This window comes from Mus pahari, chromosome 5, assembly GCF_900095145.1.
Source record: "Mus pahari chromosome 5, PAHARI_EIJ_v1.1, whole genome shotgun sequence".
NCBI lineage: Eukaryota > Metazoa > Chordata > Mammalia > Rodentia > Muridae > Mus > Mus pahari.
This window is the reverse complement of record NC_034594.1, coordinates 156,921,522-156,939,021: the sequence shown is the minus strand read 5'-3', so window position 1 is coordinate 156,939,021 and position 17,500 is coordinate 156,921,522. Positions and strand designations below refer to the sequence as shown.

General features: G+C 44.6%; 1 protein-coding gene across 2 annotated transcripts in view; it reads left to right on the top strand.

Annotated features, from left to right (window-relative positions):
• Mark1 (microtubule affinity regulating kinase 1) overlaps window positions 1-17,500 on the top strand; it is a 103,805-nt gene that overhangs the window by 83,829 nt on the left and 2,476 nt on the right. Inside the window, exons 11-17 of one of the 2 annotated variants that reach the window (XM_021197697.2) lie at window positions 525-637; window positions 2,631-2,784; window positions 3,043-3,236; window positions 7,059-7,159; window positions 8,226-8,390; window positions 9,832-10,086; window positions 15,974-16,018. In XM_021197697.2, the coding sequence (XP_021053356.1) occupies window positions 525-637; window positions 2,631-2,784; window positions 3,043-3,236; window positions 7,059-7,159; window positions 8,226-8,390; window positions 9,832-10,086; window positions 15,974-16,018 (1,027 nt within the window). The remainder of the gene's footprint in view (window positions 1-524; window positions 638-2,630; window positions 2,785-3,042; window positions 3,237-7,058; window positions 7,160-8,225; window positions 8,391-9,831; window positions 10,087-15,973; window positions 16,019-17,500) is intronic. The other variant, XM_021197698.2, reaches the window with a different exon arrangement.

Sequence of the window (17,500 nt, the reverse complement as noted above, 5' to 3'; positions counted from 1 at the left end):
CAGACTGTAGCTCACAGCATCTGTAACTGCAGGTCAGGGCGACTGATGCTCTGCTCTCACATCCATAGGTATCAGGTAGTCATGTACATAGATGCATGCAGACAAAACACTTAGTAAAAATAATCTTTTAAAATAAGTGTACAATACCTCAATATACTCTACCCATAGGTTAATAATACAAAATATTTCATAGTTAAAACTCATTTTGGGTGTTTTAAGAACTAGTTTTCCCTAACAGTATTGGCAAATCTATGTTTTTGCTGATCATTTACTAAATCAATACACTTTATGAAAAATTCTCCTTTTTTTTAATATATTTTTTTAAGATTTATTTATTTATTATATGTAAGTACACTGTAGCTGTCTTCAGACACTCCAGAAGAGGGCGTCAGATCTTGTTACAGATGGTTATGAGCCACCATGTGGTTGCTGGGATTTGAACTCTGGACCTTCGGAAGAGCAGTCGGGTGCTCTTACCCACTGAGCCATCTCACCAGCCCAAAAATTCTCCTTTTTCTTCCTAGACATTATGGTCACCATGGGTTTTGCACGAGATGAAATCAATGATGCCTTAGTAAGTCAGAAATACGATGAAGTTATGGCTACTTACATTCTTCTAGGTAGAAAACCACCCGAGGTAAGTGGGTTTTGTCTTTTTAAATTAATATATATTAATTTTGAATTAAATGGATAAAGATATGTTAGTAAATGTAAATGTTAGTAAATGTATTAGGTTCTTTGTAGGACCAAAATTAACATTAATTGTTTTCTTAGAGATCAGAAATCAAGGGGCTAAATTGTTTACTGATCTCATTAGGGCCAAGCAGCTCCAGCCACAGTCTCAACTTTGAGCCTGGTATCCCCAGAGTTATATAGTGTACACTGTGCAGTCAAAGGCAGTGTGATTATCATAAACGTACAGAAACAAGACACGAAGGCAAGAAGAGGCACAGGAAACTGAAACTCGAGATAAGTCGATAAGTGAGACCCTTGGGAAGATGCTGCGTGGTCTCTGCCTTGTGTCAAGTGGCTTCTATACACCCAGCTGGGATTCTCGGGGACAGCAGAGGTCCACGGGAAGGAGACACATGCAGAAGATAACTGTATGGAAGTGGGAACCATGCAAGTAAATGATCCTTTGGAAAAGCAGCTAAAGAGAGAAACATTGAAATAGGAGTTTCAGAGCACTAGTCATTTTATGTCAGAGCATTGAAAGTTGAAAATTGGACATCTGTGAGAGGTGTTCTCTAAAAAAAGGCTGTAATTATTCATAATTAAATAGTAACCATGAACAAAATCATATATTTCAACTGAAACATATTAAACCTGCCTTCTGTCAGAAACTATGCTAACAGCATAAGGGAAAACCCAAAGTCTTCCCGTCCAGCAGCCCTTGGGTTAGAGCTAAGCAGCCAGCCCCACTGTACGTTACGGGGTGTGCTGCAGGTACTGTGAAACTATGGGAGCGCTGGCACCTACAGCAAGCTAGGGTGACAGTCACTCAGGAGGCGCATGTGGCACGAATGCATAAATGACATTTGGTGACCAGGGGAAGTGGGATAAGCCCTGATTTCTCACAGATGCCTGCCTGCGTAAGGTGATCTGACAGTGAGGCCTAGTCAAGAGACTCAGGGAATGGCTCAAATAGTTATTTCTAGCCTCTTTTGACTGTCCTCCTTGGACTTCAAATGACCTTTGGGCACTCCAGGCATATATTAAAATCAAACATGAATACATTGGAAGTAAACTATTGAAGCTACTATGACTGGAAAAGTCAGGTTCACTGTCCTCACCAGAGCCATCAGCTGTGCACTTCATTCTCTGAGCCTCAGTTTCCCTGTCTGTAAAATGTGGACAGTAACACTCAGCTCTTGGGGTCATTGAAAAGGTTTAATGTATTAATCCTTGACCCTGCCTTACAATAGCTCTAATGGATCACTGCGCACCCTGCTGCTATAGTGGGCAGCGCCAGTCCTGAATCCCACTGCAGTGCCAGGGTTGACTGGGAGCTTCACAGCAGCACACTGCTTCAGACTGCAGAAAGCTTACCATGGTCAGGGCTAAGGGAAGTCATTTTCTAATCAGATCCAACAAAATAAATTGTGTTTTGTAAGTGGAGAAAAGCAAACAAAACATTGTAATTTTAGTTCCAATTGTAAAATATACTTAATAGTCAGTCCCTGTGTGCACATACATACACGCACATGTATACACACACACGTGTGTGTGTGTGTGTGTGTGTGTGTGTGTGTAAGGTTTTAGATTTCATCCTGCTTGGATCCCCATGGTGTCCTTGTCCTTGGTTTTTCCACCTGGAAACGCAGGTTAATGCATCACGTTTGTGGCAATGGTTAAACAAGTAATGTGTGTAGAACACCCAGGAGCATGCCTGCTGTGCAGTTACCATGCAGGGAGGGTTTGCGACTGTGACTCGATGTTTTAATAAACTGAGCAACTTTGCACAATAGCAGATTCCGAGTGCCAGTGGGAGCAGCGTAATGCCCAGCTCCCTCCCTTCTTTCTTGCCAGTGTGAAGTCTCTTTTTAGTTTTGATTGTTCCTCATACAACATGGAATCATTTTGTTTATACACATTCCTGCTTCAAGTCTGGGTGACCTCTCTCCTCACAGTTTGAAGGTGGTGAGTCACTGTCCAGCGGGAGCTTGTGCCAGCGATCGCGGCCGAGCAGTGACCTGAACAACAGCACCCTTCAGTCGCCTGCTCACCTGAAGGTCCAGCGGAGCATCTCGGCCAACCAGAAGCAGAGGCGCTTCAGTGACCATGGTGCGGAGCAAGTCTAAGAAGGAGACATTCTGGCCTTGCCCAACACACTCCCATGTCCTCTTTCCTGGGGCCTTGTCAGACAGGCATCGCTGGGTGGTCAGTCATAGGGCCTCTTCTGTGGGACCTGAACCAACTCCTATATCGATTTAATCTTAGTGGAGAGCACCCGAGTGTGGATGTTGTTAGCATAGGAGGGGTCTGTGGCAGGAAGTATATGCGTTCTTTCCCAGCTAACCTTGCTGTTTGTACACGTTGCAGCCGGCCCCTCCATCCCCCCTGCTGTCTCATACACCAAGAGGCCTCAGGCCAACAGCGTGGAGAGTGAACAGAAGGAGGAGTGGGGCAAAGACACAGCCCGCAGACTTGGCAGCACCACGGTGGGCTCAAAGAGCGAAGTCACAGCCAGCCCCTTGGTGGGGCCAGACAGGAAAAAGTCCTCAGCTAGCCCAAGTGTGAGTCAGAGCTCTCCTGTGTCGACACTTGAACTTGTGTGTCAGAAGTTTTTTTATAAAATCTTGTCTTTTGTCCTTTTAAATGGTTCAAAGTGAATCATAATTTTAAAACCTTGAGAAGGGGGCAGACATCTTGTGAATGTAATAGAAGAAACATTGCAGAGAATTCTGTGTTGTTGTCATTGTCCTTGTTTGGAAGGTAGTTCCACTGGATAGCCCAGGCTGTTCTTGAACTCCCAGCAGCAGTCTGACCCCAGCCTCTCCAGTGTTGGATAGGCAAGGGGCCCTGCTCCCAGCTCCCACGCTTCAGTAAGGCATCGCCTCACCTCAGAGCGCTATGTCGTATCCCTACTGCTTTTGTCCTGCTTTTGTGCTATTTATTTGATATAAATTGGTGAATTTAATCTTACATTTAGAGGAAAACTGCTGTCTAAGGGCAGACTCATTAGAAATTTGTCAGCTTTCCTCCTGTGAGGTCTCCTACAATGCCACACTATGGAAATTACATCAGGCACTGGAAGAGAGGCCACAGTAGTGTCCTGTAAGATAGCAGGAAGAAGAGAGACAAAAAGTGGGGTCGGGGTAAGTGAGGGCAGAACGGGTGAAATCTGGAGGTGAGTGAGGACAGGGTAGGCGACATCTGGAGGTGAGAGGACAGAAAGCAAGGTGAAGAATGACTAGCCTTGTCGGTAGGAGAGCTGACGGCCATGAAGGAGCAGAGTTAGGTTACTTTCTGATATTTCATCAACAGTTTGCATATTAGAAGATGCAATAGCATTGCAAAACTGTTGGAAAAGGAGAAAAACACTTTAGGCCTAGAATTTTATATCTAAACATGATAACTATATTCTTAGGCATAAAATGTGTCAGCTGTTTGGCTACACATTGACTATTTAAAACACAGTATTACTTAGGGTATCCTCACAAGAAGAGAACATAACATGTTGCTGTAAAATATATAAGCTAAAAGTAATCCAATAACTTAGCAAGGGCAGGTAAGATGGCTCAGTGGATAAGGGTGGTGCTTGCTGCCGTGCCTGACAAACTCCAGTTTCATCCGGGACCCCAGAGTGAGAAGAGAAACTTGTCCTCTGATCTCCACGCGCATATATACACACACACCCAGGCACACTGTCACAGACATAGACACACACGCATGCACGCACACACTGAAAATTCTCAGCAGTGTCCAGGGAGTAAGAACAGGGCAGAACTTAAAGCAAACACTTGCCTTGCTGGACATATGATGGGAATAAGGTTAAGAAATAAACATAGGTGAGCAGACGTCAATCAGGAACAGAAGGAAGGGGAACTGTATAAGAGTGAAATAGAATAATAACTTAAATCAACAGAAGGAAGAGGAACCCTTTATCTCATAGATTGGGGGAGGGGGAATACTCAAAATAGAAAATCTGCAGTGATGTACCAAAGCAAAACCAACACACCTTCCTCACAAGCAGGGTATGGTTTCTGGTGCCAGTATTCTGTGTGGTAATTGAGACAATACTTTTCTCAGATATATAATCAGCTTAGCACTTCCTAGTCTAAACAGTAGATGTGCGTGTCACTTTACACACGGGAAGTCTATCAAGTCTGCAGGGATGGCTCAGAGATCAAGAGCACTCACTCTTACAGAAGACCAGGTTCCTAGGATCCATATGGTGGCTCACAGCCATAACTCCAGCCCAGGGGATCCAACAGCCACCTCTGGCCTCCATGTGAAACACCTACATGCATGCAGGCAAAGTGGGCATACACATAAAATGAAAATAGATAATGGCAGCATGACTGTTGGCCCTCTTCTACCTGATCTACTTGGAAATGATAAAAATACTTATTTTTTCAGTACTTCCTTCCTTGTCAGCACCACGCATAGCAGTAAAACTAGACTGTCCTGTGTAGCCTGCCGGTCCCCTCTGATTGGACCTTCTTGGCATGGCCTACTCAGCTCTGTCCTCTCCTGTCTGTCCTATGTGCTACTGCATCCTACCCCTGATGCTGCAGATTGTGCAAGGCCTGTGTCCCCAGTGGGACTTCCTGTGGGCCGTCCACATCTCACCATCCTGTCCATAGCTGTGGCTGCCCAGCTCTTAGCCAGGGTGGGGACTGCCCTGTTCATGGTCTCCTCAAGCCTGCACTCTGTCTATTGACACAGAGACTTCCTCAGAATCCTCGGTGCGGAGGTGGCTAATGAGTGTTCAGACTGTGTTTATTTACTTTTTAAAAGTGTTACATTCAAAGTAATTATACTACATTATTTAACATTTTTTAAAAACCTTAATCCAGAAGATTCTGCCAGTTTCTAGTTTTCTCTTTGCTGTCTATTGCTTTCCATTCTGAACTTGTAGACTAGCTTGGGTGAATCCTTCTGTGGGACTTCTTTCGCTAGAGAAAACAAAAATGAGCATGGCATAGCTGTTTCATTCTTTTTATGACAGGTCAATACTGTACCTATTTTGTTCTTGGAATGGTGTGGCGTCCTTCTAGACAGGAGCATGGAGATCTGTATAGTAACTGCATGGCTTTTATAAGTATCAATGGCACATGTGTCATGATCTATTCAGCCTTTCTTTGGGAGTGATGTGCATCCTCCGACAATTCTGTTATCCCTTCATTTTTTAAAAAGATGTATTATTTTTATGTGTGTGTGTGTACATGCGCGCACGCGTGTGTGTGCGTGTGCATTTGTGTGTGCGTGTGTGCGTGTGCGTGTGCGTGTGCGTGTGCGTGTGCGTGTGCGTGTGTGTGTGTGTGTGTGTGTCCTCAGAGACCAGGAGAGGTTGCTGGCTTTCCGGGAGCTGAGTTACAAGAAGCTGAGCCCTTGACACGGATGTTGAGAGTCAGACCCAGGTCCTCTGCCAGAGGATGGCTGAGATAGCTCTTCAGCATTCTGAAAGATTTTTAAAGCTGATCTTGCGTAACTTTCCTTATGATTTCCCCTTCTGCATCTGACTCTGAGGAAATAGCTATTGACTGCTCATACTAAACAAATGTTAGAGCGACTGTACTTTAAAGACTTATAAAGGCTGGATTGGATAAGAAGATATTTTTCATTGACGAATGAATCAGAAGAGTTGTTTTAATCTGAAAGTCACTTCTCCAGAGCTTGGGGTGCAACTCTATGGTAAAGTGCTTGCTTAGAATCTGAAAGACCCAGGGTTCAGTTCCCAGCACCACAAACAGCAACAAAACCAAACCACAAAAAGCAGAAAGTCACCCCTGTCCATTCTTATACTGGTAACATGGCCAAGGTTTGGCAGGCATGATGGTATAAGGTCAGGGTCTGCTGAGTGGTAAGGAGAATAACCCATCCTAGCTACCCTTCTACTGTCCTTTATCTTAGGAGACATAGCCTGTCTCCTAACTCAGATGTGGGATTATGGGTCAACCATCAGCCAGACTGCACTAGCCCACACACTTTAGTCCTTATGATGTTCACAGGCTACAGAGGCCTCTGAAGGGAACCCCATCCGCACTGCCCGTTCACGCTGAGGTTCATCGAGGGCAGCTGCCCTCTGCTCTGCCCTTACTCAGCCTGCCGCTCCCTGTGGCTTCCCAGCACTGGCTGGAACTGTAAGCTAAAGTCATAGTGGGTGTGACTTGGCTCATGTTTTCTCTTGGTTTCGGTTTTGCTTTACTTTTTATTTCTAACATCTAAATATGAGAAAGAAGAAAAGCTGGATCTTGCTTATGTGAGATTCTAATCAGCTAAAATTATGCTGTGAAGTTTTTCTAGTAATTAGCAGTTTTAAACACATTTCTTTGATTTCACACTAATAGAGTTCCAATTTTTAAATTGATCTTCTTTTCTTCTCCTTAAAGAACAACGCATATTCTGGCGGAAGCATGGCGAGGAGGAATACATATGTGTGTGAGAGGGGCACGGACCGGTACGCAGCCTTGCAAAACGGGAGAGACAGCAGGTGACTGCCACTGGGCCCGGTGATTAGCTTTGCTGAAATGTCTGTAGCTGTGTGGGTCCTAGGGAAGGCGGTCAGAGCAATGAGGCTGTAGTAGCTGCTTGCTCTCACTGGGCTGCTTGCCTTGGTGCCCAAGTGAAGGGTGCCAGGGTGTTGGGGGAAGTAAGCCAAGTGCCTGAATAAAATGTGTCTGCAAATACTGCTCAGTACCAAAGCAGCACATGCAATCCCAACTGATCCTCGAGACTTGGCCTTCTCTCTGTATGCACCCTGCCTCTGCCATCTCTCTGCCCCTTACCCTTCAGCAACTCGCGTGCTACCCAAGTAATGAGAGCTTCCTTTCCTGCCTCTAAACAAGTGTGCTCATCTCAACTGAAGGTAGAAGCAGACTTCTTACTGAGTTCTAGTGTAGTTGGAAAGCCACTGACAGTACATCAGAAGTATGGGGCACACGTTGCGATGCGGTAGAATGCCAGCTCTAACCATCCAGCAGCACAGTCAGTTCTCACATTGGTGTCCTTCAGCAGTAGGCACAGGGTGAGTGCTGGGAGACAGCACGCAAGGATGGTGGTAACTTCTTGCTCTGGCGTCCTGTAGGCTTGACAGTTGGGAATGTACTGTTTCTCCTTCCCAGCATGAAGCTATAGCTCTTACATCCATAGTGGCTAGCCTGTTGCTCATGTCATGAGATGGCATTGTGATGTAAGCTGAAGGAGGTGCTGTCTGCAGAAATGGCATTTTTCATATAATTATGAGTTCTTAATGTTTAAATAATATAGGAAGATATACAGCAACACATCACACAAAACTGATCATAGAATAAGTGAAAAAAGACTCCAAGAGTAGTCATCTGATTTGTAGCTGACGCACACCCACAAATCTGGCCTGCCCTCTCAGACTCACATCTGAGAGCTTTGCAGTGGCCACTCTTTAAATGGAAAGTTGCTTCATTCATCACTCAGAATGTGTTTGTTTCTTTCAAGTGTTTCAATCGTGAAAGTGTCAATTGATTGAGAGTTAGGAAATCTTTTCTCAGGTTTCAGTAACTGTACTTCTTCCTTTATGTCAGCCTTACAGAGATGTCTGCCAGCAGCATATCCTCAGCGGGCTCCACCGTGGCCTCTGTTGGCCCCTCAGCACGGCCCCGCCACCAGAAATCTATGTCAACCTCTGGCCACCCTATAAAAGTTACACTGCCAACCATTAAAGATGGCTCAGAAGCATATCGGCCTGGGTGAGTCCTGCTTACATGGCTTTCTCTCCTCAAGAGCTCTCTGAGGAGAAGTGTGTGCGTTAGCAGTTATCTAAAACTACCTGAAATCATTTTCCAGAAGAATATTCTTATCCACTCATTATGCACCACTGCCTAATTTATCACTTAAGTAATTTTAATGGCTGGTAAGATGGGGCAACAGATAAAGGTGCTTACTGCCTGACTGATGACCTCCGTCCTCTCCCTGGAATCCAGATAGTAAAAGAAAAGATCTAGCACTCAGAAGCTGTCTTCTGACCTACACACATGCTCCGTGGCACACAAATAAACTAACCGTGTAAACTAAGAGGTAAGTAAAGTGAGGCACACAGGAGCTGAGATGGCGCACGTCCCAGTGAGACACACAAGGAGCCAGCTGAGATGGCGCATGTCCCAGTGAAGGCACAGGCCAGTGGAGCTTTCTAAGTTCAAGACCAGCTTAGTCTATGAAGCAAGTTCCAGGGCAGCCAAGGCTATTACACAGAGGAACCTTGTCTTGAAACCGTACCCCCACCCTTGCTCAAAGAATGGGACACGGAACCAAATCCTGTTGGTACCACAGCTGTGGTCTTAGCAGGTGCGGTATCAGTGGGGCAGGCACAGTGACAGCCACTCGGGTATAAAATTCAGTTTGCATTTTTAAGTTTCACCTCATGTAGGATTTCTGAATGTAGGGCATCTTAACATGCTGTTGCTTCAGGATTAGGCTCCATCCGTCACACTGATAGCTCTGTGCAGCACTGTATCCCCTGGAGTCTCAAGAAGAAACATGGGGTGATGTTATGAAAAGGCTTTTTGACAAACAATGAAATCCATTCTGTACATTGCTAAGCAGCATATGTTAAAAGCATTCAAGTTGAATACCCTTTATCTGGAATTCCTAGGCACAGGAGCCTTTTGGATTTTGGATATTTTCCAATGCCACAATATTTGCATGCATAATGAGATAGATGGGATAGACCTTGAATTTCAACATGAAATTCATTTAGATTGCTAGCATGCCTGACATGCACAGCCTAAGATCATTGCATAGTGTGTTTTCAGTGGATACACATGAGGTCACACATGGAATTTCTCATGTATAGTGTCATATCAGTGCTTAGACAATTTTTGGATTTGAAGCATTTGGGATCGGATATTCAGATTATGTAATAAGTATCGCATGTGCTGCGCTCTGGCTGGCGTTCCAGATTCTGACAGCTTTGTCTTCATGTCAGAAATATATAGTAAAAATACAGTTTAAATTGGCATCTCCTCCTTGTATAACGATATAGTAAATTAATTCTCCCATGTAGCTCATTTCTAATGTGAATAAAAATCATTGGGCCAACAGAAATAACTACACCTTTCCCCTCCCCATTTTTAGGCTGAGTGAAATCTGCTCCTGTCATTATTCTAAAGAATAGATCTTAATTTCTCCCAGCAGTACAGCTCAGAGGGTGCCGGCTGCTTCCCCGTCTGCTCACAGCATTAGTGCCAGTACTCCAGACAGGACCCGCTTCCCCCGAGGGAGCTCTAGCCGAAGCACTTTCCACGGGGAACAGCTCCGAGAGCGGCGCAGTGCAGCTTATAACGGACCACCTGCCTCCCCATCCCATGAGACCGGTGCGTTTGCACATGCCAGAAGGGGGACATCGACCGGGATCATCAGCAAAATCACCTCCAAGTTCGTCCGCAGGTCAGTACCCTTGGCCTGGAGCTGCTTTCTCTGCTGAGCAGGAGGCTTGGCTCTTTCCTTTCGCCTGTGCCATGATTTTTCTAGAATGACTTCATGGCCTCTCACTCATTTTTACAGGAATTGGGAGTCAAACACCAGGAAGAGATAGTCTTTTTCCTTAAGAAAGAGAAATTAAAAATAAGAACTAAAGAGCTATATAGCCCAGTTGTCAAGTGTGACTGGGCATGCATGAAGCCCAGGGTTCAGTGCCAGCCTGTGGAAGCCATCACTCAGGAAGCGGTGGCAAGAAGAGCGCAAGATCAAGACCATCGGATCTGCGCCCAGCCTGGGCTGCAGAGGGCCCTGTCTCAAAAGAAAGGCGAAAGCTTTTGTAGAGCAGAGCAAAAACTTCGCATAGAAAACATTTTGTCAAGTGAGTGGCACACACCTTTGTCCAGAGCTCTGAGCTCAAGGACAGTCAGGTCTACACAGCAAGCCTCAGGACAGTCAGGTCTACACAGCGAGCCTCAGGTCAGTCAGGTCTACACAGTGAGCCTCAGGTCAGGTGTACACAGTGAACCTCAGGACAGTCAGGTCTACACAGCAAGCCTCAGGTCAGGTCTACACAGTGAGCCTCAGATCAGTCAGGTCTACACAGTGAGCCTCAGGACAGTCAGGTCTACACAGCGAGCCTCAGGACAGTCAAGCTTTGGAGAGAGGCCCTGTCTCCAAGAATGAAAAGGGAAGGAAGGGGAAAGAAATGTAAAAATTAGCTAAGATTTAAATGTTTTTACTTCGGAGAAGGAATTAAATACACATCTAAGCTTGACAGATACAAGAGCTAGCCTTCCTCACTGCTCTGCCTACCACTCCAGGCAGGCAGTAATTAGCTTAAATCGTTTTCTGTTGTTTATTTACTGAGGTGGGGAGGAGAATCACATGCCACAGTGTGTGGAAAGTGGGGATCAAAGCACACCTGTGAGAGTCATCTCCCCTTCACTGTGAGATTCCAGGGACTCAGCTCAGAGCGTCGGGCTTGGTGACAAGCGCATTACCCATTAGACTGACAGAGAGAGAGAGGAAGAGGGGGAGGGGAAGGGGGAGGGGGAGAGAGAGAATATGTGTGTGTGTGTACTTATGTGTATATGTATAATATTATATACATTGTATATGTGTTATATATTATGTATATATGTATGTTTAAAAGCCTTTCAAATCACACTTATCATTTAATTTATCTTGTTTTTGTTTTTTTTGTTTTGTTTTTATCATTTAACTTTTTTGACTTTGTATAAGGTCGCATGATTACTTAAAAACTGAACATCAGAGGCTAAAGAGACAGATCAGCAGTTGTGAGCACTAGCAGCTCTTCCAGAGGAGCCAAGTTCTATTCCCAGCACCCACATGATAGCTCACAACTTTCTGTAACTCCAGTTCTAGGAAATCTGACACAATCACACAGACATACATACAGGGGAAACACCAGTGCACATAAAAATAAGAAGCAAGAAAAATTTAAAAACCTGAACATCAAAATAAACACAAGATAAATGTGTGTCTAACAAACTAATAATCTAGTGAAATAGTATAGCTGTACTTCACACAAATTAGTCATGCTGTGTGCTGCACATAGATTATATGAATGCCAAGCAAATACAGACTGATGTAAATTTGACCCATTAATACCAGCCCATGCAACTTGAGCCCTGCCACATAAACACTTCGCTGTGCAGAGTGCTATAAAGACAAAGAGGGGGGGATCTGGGCCCTCCAAGTCTTAGAGTCACAGAAGAAACAACTGTGAGCAATAAGCCATGGGCTGAAGCAGAATGCAGCTAACAAGGCAAGTCATGGGCAGGGCATGACCGTCTCTAAGGGTCCATGTCATACACTCATGTGAGCTAAGCCTTAAGTCAGTGAATGGAGAAGACATTTTGATTGCTTAAACACCGGTGCTTGCTTGCAGTGTCTCTAGTGTACCTGGTATTCCAGAATGAATGGAGAAGCTGGGCATGGTGGCTCATGTCTTTAATCCCAGAACACAGAAAGAAGGTAGATTTCTATTCCAAACATAGCAACTCACCACACGCCAACAGAAAACTTGGTTGGGTAAAGAAGAGCAGCAGCCTCCCCCTTTTCTGTGTATAGGACCACACAGCTGACTTTCAACCCTTAAATCCTCAAATGCAAGGATCTTAGCAGACCATCAGTGACCTTATACTGACTACAGGGGTGCAGAGTGGCACCTTGTAATAGAAAGACAGAAGCCCACGGTCAACAGAGAGTCAGAGGACGGTGCTGGCAGCCATTGTAAGGTGCTAGTGTGATTGTAGGTCACTGGCACAGTAGATAGGGCAGTGAGGAGGGTTTCAAGGTTGAGCCACATCCCTCTCTTGGCTGGTTTTTCTGCCTTACAAACCAGCTGCCCCTTGCCAGCTTCTTGGCTGGTAGTTCCAGATTCCCTTGCCTTTCCCCATGACCCTAAATATCAGAGTACACAGGGCAGATGTCTTAGTCAGGGTTTCTATTCCTGCACAACATCATGACCAAGAAGCAAGTTGGGGAGGAAAGGGTTTATTTGGCTTACATTTTCATACTGCTGTTGATCACCAAAGGATGCAGGACTGGAACTCAAGCAGGTCAGNNAGCAGGAGCTGATGCAGANGCNATGGAGGGATGTTCTTTACTGGCTTNCNTCCCCTGGCTTGCTCAGCCTGCTCTCTTATAGAACCCAAGACTACCAGCCCAGAGATGGTCCCACCCACAGGGGCCCTCACCCCTTGGTCACTAATTGAGAGAATGCCCTGCAGCTGGATCTCATGGAGACATTTCCCCAACTAAAGCTCCTTTCTCTGTGATAACTCCAGCTGTGTCAAGTTGACACAAAACTAGCCAGTACAGCAGACTTCAGATTGTCTCTGCCATTCTTCTGTCTTCTCGTGGTGATCTGCAGATGTGGCAGGAGCTGCCAGCTCACACTATCAGTCTCAGGCTTGAACCCAGATCTCCCAGGGCTTCGTCCCCTGGATCCAGTTGCCCTGAGCTCCACCTCTCTACATCCTCAGAGAGTCAGTTTCAGCTTCTGATCTGTCTCCCTTGTTCTTCTCTCTAGCAGTGGTGGGTAGCGCTGTCCTCCCTGTCACCTTAGAGTTAATTGTCTTTGCTTTCTTCCACCTTTGTGAATGCCCTTCTCAGGACAGGCAGAGTGGCTGCTTCTGTCTTTGCTGCACTGCCTCACAGTTGAAACCACTGTCAGGTCTCACCTCCTTCCAGGTCTCCATCATTCTCACACACACTTTTTAGCAGGATAAATCTTATTCAAGCTATTCAATGAACAGAAGAAAATTTCAATTCTCTTCCATTTCCTTGTGTTACAGTCTTTATGGGCATCTTATTTTTTAAGTATTGTAAAATACAAAACAACTACTTCTTCCTTCTGAATGATTGTTTATTAACTTTGAGTAAGGATGAAGAGGGTTAGAACAGGACATTCTAATTATTTCTAGTTATGCAATTAGTTTACTGGGAGTTTGTACTGATGTCCATTCTCCTTGGAATCTTGTGCCTCAAATGCCTGCCAGTTGAGTACAAACTGCTGGATGTATGTTATTTGCTTTTGTGTCACAGAGCCAGGCTAAGCTGCATAGACCCTGTGTCCCTATCTGCCTCCCACTGAGAGCGGACTCCTTAGGCCTTAGACACTGCTGCCCTCTGCTCAGTAGGCTAGACCAGCCGTGAGTGCAGGCAATGAACTGTAAGGGGGCTGGGCCAGCATGTGAGCGCAGGCAGTGAGCTGTAGGGAGCTCCCACTGTGGCTGTGGAGATCTTGGGCCCAGCAGCAGTGTCCTCTGTGTCAGCGCATACACAGCACAGTCCTGCTGAGTGCAAGGTCTCTCTGCTGCAGGGTCAGCGGGGCCACTGCTTGCTGCTAAGGCTGAGCCCTGCCCTTCTCTGCAGTGTACCACAGCATCTCACACAGCTGAAATGGCGCTGCATGGCAAACCAGCTCAGAAACGGGTTTATTTCGGTTTGCTATAATAAAATGATTTGTACAGATGGCACTGAGTATTTAATATTCTACCTAGTAAAAATAGCAATTATTTTTAAAAAATTAGAAATTTAAGAAACCCTATTTGAGAATGCAAATACATTTTTATTATTCTTTTGGTTCTGAAAAAATAGTTGTTTGGTTGGTTGGTTCTTTTGTTTTTTGTTTTTTGTACACTACATCTATGGTTTTCCTATAGTTAGAGCCCTGCAGGCCTGAATGCGTGCAGTGTTTAGTGCCCAGACTGAGTTTGTTATATAGCAGCTCTGCCTAATGCACTAGATGGGAGGAGGGCATGCTGATTTTCATCCTGCTGTGTGCATTTTACATAAAAATAGAAATGTGGAAAGGCTAAATCACTTTTTAAAGAAACTTAAGCATTCGAGATGGTGATTTCCCTAGCTTCCCAAGGTATCTTTTGTTCTCTTATAAGCTGCCTCTTAATGTTTGAATATCAGGCTATAACTTGACTCAGTTTATTTACCTTCAAACGTCGGGGTAGTTAGAATTTTGGAAGACTTTTAAATATTTTTTAAAGATTTATTTATTTCATGTATGAGTACACTGTTGCTGTTTTACCAGAAGAGGGCATCAGATCCCATTACAGATGGTTGTGAGCCACTATGTGGTTACTGGGAATTGAACTCAGGACCTCTGGAAGAGCAGTCAGTGCTTAACCACTGAGCCATCTCTCCAGCCCCAACTTTAAAATATTAATCACTTTCAATGTAAAGACAATTAGCAGTTTTTCTGATTTTATTTCACAGATGGATATCTAGGTAAGATTATTGTTCTGTTTATAATTCAGTCTGTATTTTTAGCCTCACCTACTTGTATAGGCTGATGACTTACTGTGCATGACTTCTTGGCACTTCTAAAATAATTCATTGTGTATTTAAGAATTAGTATTTACTTTTAGAAAAACATGCTGGTCTTTCCTTTCTTAAGATTTTTTTCTGTGTATAGCTGTTTTGTCTACATATATGCACAACAGAAGAAGGCAGCCAATCCTACGAGACTACAATTCAGGACAGTTGTGAGCCACCATGTAGGTGCTGGGAGTTGAACCCCTGTCCTCTGGAAGAACAGCCAGCGCTCTTCACTGAGCCACCTCTTCGGCCCTGGGCTCACTTTCTTAATCTCAGTCTCTCTCCTCTCCTCTTCTCTTCTGCCATCACTGTGTGTGTGTGTGTGTGTGTGTGTGTATGTGTGTGGTGTTTCTGTGTTTATTCCTCTATTGCTCTCTACCTTATATCTTGAGACAAATTCTCTTTCTAAACTCAGTGCCCACTGCTAGCCTGACTGGCCCCTAGACCCCCAGGATGTCTCCAGAAGATGTGCATTGCTTTACATGAATCAGGGCCTCATGCCTGTACAAAAGAACTTTGCCCACTGATCTGTCTTCTCAGCCTACTGTCTCCTGAGCACAGCCTTAGCTGCACAGCACAAGCTTTGTGTTTAGCTGCAAGATTAACATGTTTGCTCAACTGAGCAACAGCCTCTAGATGTGCATACGATAATGTGAAGTGTAATGTTGATGTTGATAATCATTAAACCCTATTTAACCTTGGATTATACTAAACTAAGCCAAAAGATAAATATTAAATTATAATTGTAGCTTGGAATTGGAAGGTTGTGTTTAAAACAACTAACTTTTTCCTTGATACCTCCTGCTGACAGTGTCTAGAAGACAGATGCTCAAGCAATGGCAGTGGCCCGTGTTGTGGTAAAAGCGTGAAGGAGGATTCAGAACCAGCAATAATGAGCAAGCTGACATCAGTGTTGTTTTAGTTGTGGGTTTTCTTGATCTTCTTTTTGTTTTTAAAGTTGTTAAATCTCAACCTTCTCTTTATTTTTGAGGGATCCGGGTGAAGGTGAAGCCAGCGGCAGAACCGACACAGCCAGGTGAGCCACAGGTGCCAGGTGCTTGCATGCCTGTGTGGTGGTGGGCAACGTGACCATTTGATGGCATCTGCACTGTGAGCCGTCCTAGTCAAAGTGTGGTGGGTTTCCTAATGCCACCTAGCACGCAGGGAGATTCAAGCTTATCAACTTTGAGTTTGTAACTCAGGAATTTGAATTGCATACTTGGTAAAGAATTGGGCTTTTTGTTCTGTCAGAAAAGTAGGTCAGAGCAAGGGATTTATAGGTGAAAGTGTACTGTTCTCTCTAATGTGGTGTCACTAAGGGGAGCCTTCCTGGGATCCTGCAGAATTCCTGGGAACATGCAGGTGACTTGATGAGAGTGCTGTGTTTAGGTGAGTATGCAGTCCTGCCCCACAGTATAAAACTCTATGCTGGCACACTTTCTGGGGTTTCCCCAGAGAAAACAGGAAAGACAATGAGGTAAATACTTTGTGTCCATTTAACAGTCTAGAATGTATTTTCTTGATTGCAACTTTTAGAGGCTCAGATATCTGGGACTGAAAAGAACAAACATTTTATGTTCCTTTTTATATTTTATAATATGTTTTTGTATTATATGTAAATGTATATTTGCATATTTCTAGAAGAGACATAAATGTCTTTCAAAGATATAGTTTCTTCCTTAAATCACAAATGAATGAGGAATGTTTATAGGCAAAAATTGCAGCTCACCTATATTAGGACAAAAGTTCAATATATTTAATACCAGGCACTCTGTATCATGAAAATCTGTTCAGTTCGCCTTCCCATGGTTACTTGAGATGGTTTTCTTTGTCAGTGTTACTTATGAGATTACTGTCCAGAAACTTCAATGTGCCAGCCATCTCTTGTGCCCAGTGTGGTTCTGGATGTTTGGGATGTGTCAGGAGTGACACAGGCAAACTTGCTGGAGCTTATGATCTAGGGACTGTCAAGTGATCCATCAGTAAGAAGCCTAATAAATGGTCAGTGCACGTGACCGGCATGACTAGGGAGGGGTGGCCGTGCTAGGTCAGGGGTCGGCAGTTAGACTATGGTAAGGATAAGAGGCAAAAACTGGAAAGGCAAGGGGGGGTTATCCACGGAGCTTCCCGGCCTGTGCAGACATCGGAGAGCACAGTCCTATGGTTGGGACAGCATGGAAACCAGGAGGTCCCCGTGGGAAAAAGCAGAGAATGAGAGACACGGGGTGGGTGGAAGCCACAGGCCCCTCACAGCAGATCAAGCTGCTGAGCTAGCCTGACAGGGTGGCTCACCTCCGACTGCAGGGCTGGAACCTCTTTCTTCTGCAGTCATGACAATGCTCCTAACTAAGGATAAAAACAAAAATGTTTATACTCAGTGGTGTGTTTCATAAGAGAAATCCCAGTGGTGCCTGATGTGTGTCTGTGTGCAGCTTTGTAAAGGTGTGTGTGCTTGCATGTATGTGTATGTATGTATGAAAGTATGTGTGTATGTGTATATTTGAGAGAGAGAGAGAGA